The 6466-nt window shown below is 50.7% G+C and overlaps 1 protein-coding gene across 1 annotated transcript; it reads right to left on the bottom strand.

Moving 5' to 3' along the window:
* Nucleotides 1-3203: 3203 nt before the first annotated feature.
* Nucleotides 3204-6207, bottom strand: LOC136612837 (histone-lysine N-methyltransferase SETMAR-like). The gene is made up of 2 exons (XM_066593546.1): nt 5521-6207; nt 3204-3531 (listed from the first exon to the last, which is right to left on the bottom strand). The coding sequence occupies exons 1-2, from the start codon at nt 5766-5768 to the stop codon at nt 3399-3401; spliced, it is 381 nt and encodes a 126-aa protein (XP_066449643.1). The 5' UTR covers nt 5769-6207; the 3' UTR covers nt 3204-3398.
* Between the last annotated feature and the right edge of the window lie 259 nt (nt 6208-6466).

The raw sequence follows: 6466 nt of genomic DNA, 5'->3' as shown, positions 1-6466 counted from the left end.
AACTTATAAAAAGTTTCCCCAAGATGGCCGCCAGCTCTTTTCCTGTCGCTTGCTGTAGCCCGACGTGCGCGCTCCCGAGACGCTACCAGCTGTGTCTCCCTGACAACCAGACGCCCCGCAGCCGACGACCGGACCCACCGCAGCCGCCGACCACTGCACACAGTCACCCACCGCCAGGCAGCAGGTAACCGGCGCAGCCCCCCCCCCCCCCCACGCAGAGCGGCAGACACCCCGGCAGAGCGGCAGACCCCCCGGCCGAGCGGCAGACACCCCGGCCCAGCGGCTGACCCCCTCGGCAGACCCCCCTGCAGAGCGGCAGAGCGGCAGACCCCCCGACCCAGCGGCTGACCCCCCTGCAGAGCGGCAGACACCCCGGCCCAGTGGCTGACACCCCCGGCAGAGCGGCAGACACCCGGCCCAGCGGCTGACCCCCCTGCAGAGCGGCAGACACCCCGGCCCAGCGGCTGACCCCCCCGGCAGAGCGGCAGACACCCCGGCCCAGCGGCTGACCCCCCTGCAGAGCGGCAGACCCCCCGGCCCAGCGGCTGACCCCCCCGGCAGAGCGGCAGACACCCCGGACCAGCGGCTGACCCCCCTGGCAGAGCAGCAGACCCCCCGGCCCAGCGGCTGACCCCCCCGGCAGAGCGGCAGACCCCCCGGCCCAGCGGCTGACCCCCCCGGCAGACCCCCCTGCAGAGCGGCAGAGCGGCAGACCCCCCGGCCCAGCGGCTGACCCCCCCGGCAGACCCCCCTGCAGAGCGGCAGACACCCCACCCCCGGCCCATCACTTACCTGGACGGCAGGACAGCTGGGCGGCTTCTCGGGGCGGCAGGACGGCTCCAGTTTCTGCACCTTCCTCTAAGAGAGGATGGTACAGAATGGCCGCTCCAGCGCGTTCCCGAGCAGTGACAGCTCGTCTGCGCATGCGCAGAAGAGCTGTAGCGGCGAGCACACTGAAGCGGCTTGTGCTGAGAGGAGAAGACCGGACTGCGCAAGCGTGTCTAAAAAAGCAAGCTGCCAGCGAATTTACACGGAACCATGGAGACGAGGACGCTAGCAACGCAGCAGGTAAGTGGAATAACTTCTGTATGGCTCATATTTAATGCACGATGTATATTACAAAGTGCATTAATATGGCCATACAGAAGTGTATAACCCCACTTGATTTTGCGAGACAACCCCTTTAAGGCTTCTAGTAGCGGTTTCAACATTCGGCGTTTAGTCAGGGTTGTAGGGGCTAAGTCCTGAAAAAGTTGGATGTGTGCACCGCTATATTGCAGGTCTTTTTTGCTTCTGGCAGCCTCTAGGATAGCTCTCGCATCTGGGAAGGCTAGGAGTTTACAGATCACATCCCTTGGTGGGTCCGAGGGGGATGGAGGTGGTCTTAAAGCCTTGTGGATGCGTTCTATCGTGATAGTGGCAGCTCGTTCTGCGCCCAAGAGCGAGGTAAATATTTCTGCGGCAACCTTGGGGAGCGCTTCTGTTGCCCAAGTTTCTGGAAGGCCCTTGAATCTTATGTTACTACGATGGTTCCTATTTTCAAGGTCTTCTTGCATAATTAGCTGAGAATGATGTTCTTTAATTACTTCCTCTAGTTTTGCAGAGTGAGAGATAACGTTGGCTGAGGACGCTTCGAGGTCTTCCACTCTTCTCCCCATGTGTTTGAGTTCCTCTTTAATTTCAGAGAGGTCTGACATAATTGGGTGTAGAGCACTTGTGATCAGATCCCTCATGAAGCCTTTGGAAATATGCTCGCTTTCTTCGCCTCCCGATGACGCATCTTCCTCTCTCTCCAGATTATGGTGGGTTGTTGATGTCATATTCAGCGCCTTTTTACTGGATGGATGAGGTGATCTGGAATTACGTTCTTTTAAGAAATGTTGCATGTCTGTTTGTCCTTTATGTGGCCGAGGAGTGCTTAATGTGTCGCTGCTTTTGTCTCGACTTGTCTTTCCCATTCTGGCACCGTTTCTTCATGTGTATAGAGTCCCACTGTGGTGCCTTTTCTGACTCGTACAGGCACTTCAGCAACAGGCCATGGTAGTTTAGGAATTAACTGTGTGGATAAAGAGTCCCTACTTATTTCACCGTGTTGTCTTGTCGTGTTTTAGCAGCCCCCCCCCAAAAAAAAAAATGAACGTCAAGCAGCAGGCTTGGTGCGATTGATTTTTATGGTTTCATCAGAATACAACAGAAGTTGTGCCTCCTCTGTACACAGAAGGCAACGTTTTGACTCTGGAGACGAGTTGTTGTCATGTTTTAGAGCACCGCTGAAGGGGGCTCCTTCAAAAATTCAGGCTGTGCCTGTGTTAGAGAGGGCTCTCTCTGTAGTTTCCCCTCTCTGAATGGTTCTTGTTAGAAGGGTGGAAGCTCTTCTGTGGGGGATGATATTGCTGGGGGGGGGGGGGTGGAGGGGCGATGAGCTGCTGGGGTTGGTGGGGCGAGGTGGTGAGGTGGGAAGTGTGGGACTTGTTGTTCCCCTAGGATGGGGATCTGCTTTGGATCATATATGTTTGTATGGAGGGAGGAGCTGCGCAGTGGTGCACTCTGTGAGAAAGGTTCCAGTTATGTCCTCCTGGCTGGCTCGATATTGTAGGCTATTTATAGTCTCTCCCTCACTGTCCCGCTTCCCAGCGTTCGGGAAGGGGGGGGGGCGCCGCGGATCTCAGCGCTGTCTGCTCCCTCCTTCTGCCCCTTCTCCCTCCGCTCCTCTCCCCCCCGCAAACCTCACTCTCCTCGTCCGGGGGCTCTGGATGTCGCCGCTGGTTGTTTTCTTACAGGCGCGGCGATGTCTTTCCGTGCGCGCTCTCCACTTCCGGTCCACTCTGGCTCTAAAATTTAGGCCCCGGCTTCACCCCTGTGGTAGGCCTAAATGCCCGTTCGCGGCCGATTCGGTCCCGCGACCTCTCCTTCTATTGCTATTGCTGATGATGAGCGGAGCGTAGGTGTCCTAGGGGTCCCCGAAAACTGCCACAACTGCTCAGGCTGCAGGAGTACAGGGATTCTGCTGCCGCTCGCTCCACAGGCTAGGCCACGCCCCCGCATCTCGAGTACCCTAATACTCGAATGAGCATCAAGCTCAGACGAGTGTGCTCGCTCATCTCTAATGTCAATGCAATGATGAAAATTGCTTGGTTCTTAAGATACAAAAAAGGTTCTACACTATGGGGTTAAGAAACACTAGGAAAGTCCAAACAAGAAAACTTTATTCAACTGTTTCTTCTTTTATTCAAAATGCAATCAGGAAAGGTAATGTAGAAAATGGGGAAGGGTCCTTTAAGAGCTCCTTACACCATAAACAGTAGAGACATAAATCATGTAGAGATAAATGACATCGGAAGTATAATTCATCCTCATTTATAAAGTTCTCTGTTGGGTTCTAGATGTCTAAGATGAGCTCAGAGCTTCTTCTCACAAATCCCGTAGTGGTCTTCATAATCACAGGAAACATCATTCCACACTCCAAACGCCCACAAGTACACACAATCTTCAGCATCCTCCCAATCATCTGGCTCTCCTATTCCCCAACTTCTGAAAAGAAATTACGCATTATTATAGGCTCTGTTCACACCTTCACATCAGTGATCTATGTCAAGAGAATCGTACGGTAGTGTTTCCCTCTGCATAGGTATAAAATGAGATGTGTCGCGAATAGACTCCCATTATATACATCTCAACTGTCCTGGATTTTGCAGGATAGTCCTGGATTATGATAGCTGTCCAAGAAGGCATGTCCCACCCCGACGGACCCCAATTCCCTGCTACCAAACCTCAATAAGTAGAATGTCTACTGCATCTTCTATTCTCATCCCTCACACAGTACTTACCCTCTCACTCTGCAGCTCGCTGTACATAGTGTAGGGTTGTGCTACAGAGGATGGCCTGTAGGGGGCAACAGACAATCAGTCTGGTGCCTGAAGCAAGAGGGAAAACACCCACAGGTGTGGTCAGTGATATAAAAAGGGTTGTTCTTGCTGCAGAGAGGGAGAGGGTGTGACTGAGAGAACCACAGAGAGACAGCTCAGTGGAGCTGTAGGGCTGCCAGGCCCAGTGTGTGGCTGAGAAGGCCAGAGGTGGACAGGGAGACGCCCCTCACCTCAACACCTAGGGGGGGGGGGGGGGGGTGTTTGGGAGATCCAGGCTGCGGTTAAACTGTGATTCCCTTTGTGAGCAGAGAGGCGCTGCGTGGTTCTAGCAGGATCCCTGGGGAACGCCTGCCTTGGACTAGAGTCTGAAGAGACTGAAGGCTTAAAGACCAGCTGCGCCCTGGACACCCACAGGTCGGTGCGAACCTATGGACTTGTACTGCTGCCTCAACTGAGGATGTACTTTGCCTACGGTCTGTGGAGGGTTAAAGCTATCAGAGACTTTGTTGTTTCAAGTATTGATTATTGCCCTGGGGACTCAGTCATCTTTGTTTCGGTTAAAGATTGTGTGTAAATAAACCAAACAAAAAGGAAAGTGACCGTTTGGCGTGATATTTAACCCCTGTGTTGTCACAATAGGTTTTGCGTACCTATCGTTTCTGTACTACAGATGATCACAGACGTTCGCCGTCAGTGCTGTACAGTACAGATTTTTAAAAAATATTTGCTTTTCCCACACCTTTGCAAGGCGATGAGGTGGGTACGCACATCCTACCCGCATTGTCAATTGCGGTTGGGCTGCGGAGCGGACTGCTTCCATTGACTACAATGGAAGCCATCTGTGCGGAGTCTGTAGCAAAATAGAGCATGCTGCGATTTTTTCCTACTCTCACGGAAATCACAATTAGTTTCCGCAAGTGTCAAGGAAAAAGCGAGTCTACATAGCATGCTTTGAAAAGTATTTGCGCAAGAAAAATCTTAGTGTGAAGTCAGCCTAATACTGTCTACAAGGTAGTCTAAAAAAGGCAGGACTTATCAAATACTTAGCATATTAGCTCTGTTGAATGATAAATCTGTCGAATTTTAAGACTGTCTGGTTGAAGTTCAGGCCACCTATTAGCTTAGTTTACATCAAAAATTGCACCAAAATTTTAGTGCAATTCACCGCAATTTGCTGCACTTTTTGGCATGATTTAGGCCACGCCTCTAGTGTAAGTTTGGACCATCTATTAGTTGGTGTAGTTTCCGCCAAAAATTATGCTAAAATTTGCGTTCGATTCACTGAAATTAGGGCAATTTAGGCCATGCCCCTTTTTAACAAGTCCAAAAAATTGTCCAAAAGGGTCCATAAACACACAGTAAGTTTGGCACAAACCAGGTAAAACAGTTTATTGTTATTTTTCCAGAAAACTGTCATACTGGGTTTTATTATGCCTTCCTCTAGATCAATAAACTTCCTCTGGATAAAACAGACTGAAATGGATGGACATTGTCTTCTTTCAGCCTAATATACTATGTTACTATGTCTCAAAGGGATTAAATGAGATTGTTGGATGCAAAGGTCACTAATGTACGAGGGGCTGCTTATAAGTCTTTGGCTTTACCCAAAAAGAAACGAGATGGGAAGATGACACTTTACATTTATTCCACATACTCTCCACTGATGCCAACACACTTCCTATATTGGTATTCCAAGTTCTGTAGGCCTTGCAAAAAGAAGGATTTGGGTTGTGCCTCAAACCAGTCATCCATAGCAGCCATGGCATCAGAAATTGTGTGAAATTTGGTACCCTTGAGGTGTTTATTCAGGTTTAAAAACAGATGATAGTCGGAAGGAGCTAAATCTGGTGAATAAGGTGGGTGGTCAACCAACTGGAAGCCTAGCTCCACCAGTTTTGCCATGGTTGCTTGTGCAGTGTGAGCAGAGGCATTGCCTTGCAGGAACAAGATTCATTTGGACAGCTTGCCGCGCCTTTGGACTTCAGTGCTGCCTTCAGTTGCTCCAGAAGTTTAATGTAATACCTTGCATTGATGGTGCAACCATTTTGAAGGTAGTCCACTAGCAGCACGCCCTCCTTATCCCAGAACACAGACGCAATCGCCTTAGTGGCTGAATTTCTTTGGGCGAGAACCACTGTGCCTCCACTCTTTTGACTGCTCCTTGGTTTCAGGGTCATACAAATAAATCCAGGTCTCATCCATAGTGACCAATCAATCCAGGAAGTTCTTATCAGTCCGGAAACACTGCCAAAAGGACCGGAAATTTTTTACTCGCATGCTTTTCTGATCTGTTGTCAAACATTTGGGGACCCACTTTGCAGATAGCTTCTTCATGTTCAAATGTTGATGGATAATGACTAGAGATGAGCGAACACCAAAATGTTCGGGTGCTCGTTATTCGGAACGAACTTCCCGCGATGCTCGAGGGTTCGTTTCGAACAACGAACCCCATTGAAGTCAATGGGCGACCAGAGCATTTTTGTATTTCGCCGATGCTCGCTAAGGTTTTCATGTGTGAAAATCTGGGCAATTCAACAAAGTGATGGGAACGACACAGCAACGGATAGGGCAGGCGAGGGGCTACATGTTGGGCTGCATCT

Source organism: Eleutherodactylus coqui, chromosome 2, assembly GCF_035609145.1.
Source record: "Eleutherodactylus coqui strain aEleCoq1 chromosome 2, aEleCoq1.hap1, whole genome shotgun sequence".
NCBI classification, from domain to species: Eukaryota; Metazoa; Chordata; class Amphibia; order Anura; family Eleutherodactylidae; genus Eleutherodactylus; species Eleutherodactylus coqui.
The sequence above is the reverse complement of the archived record's forward strand: the minus strand, read 5'-3'. Positions and strand labels throughout refer to the sequence as shown.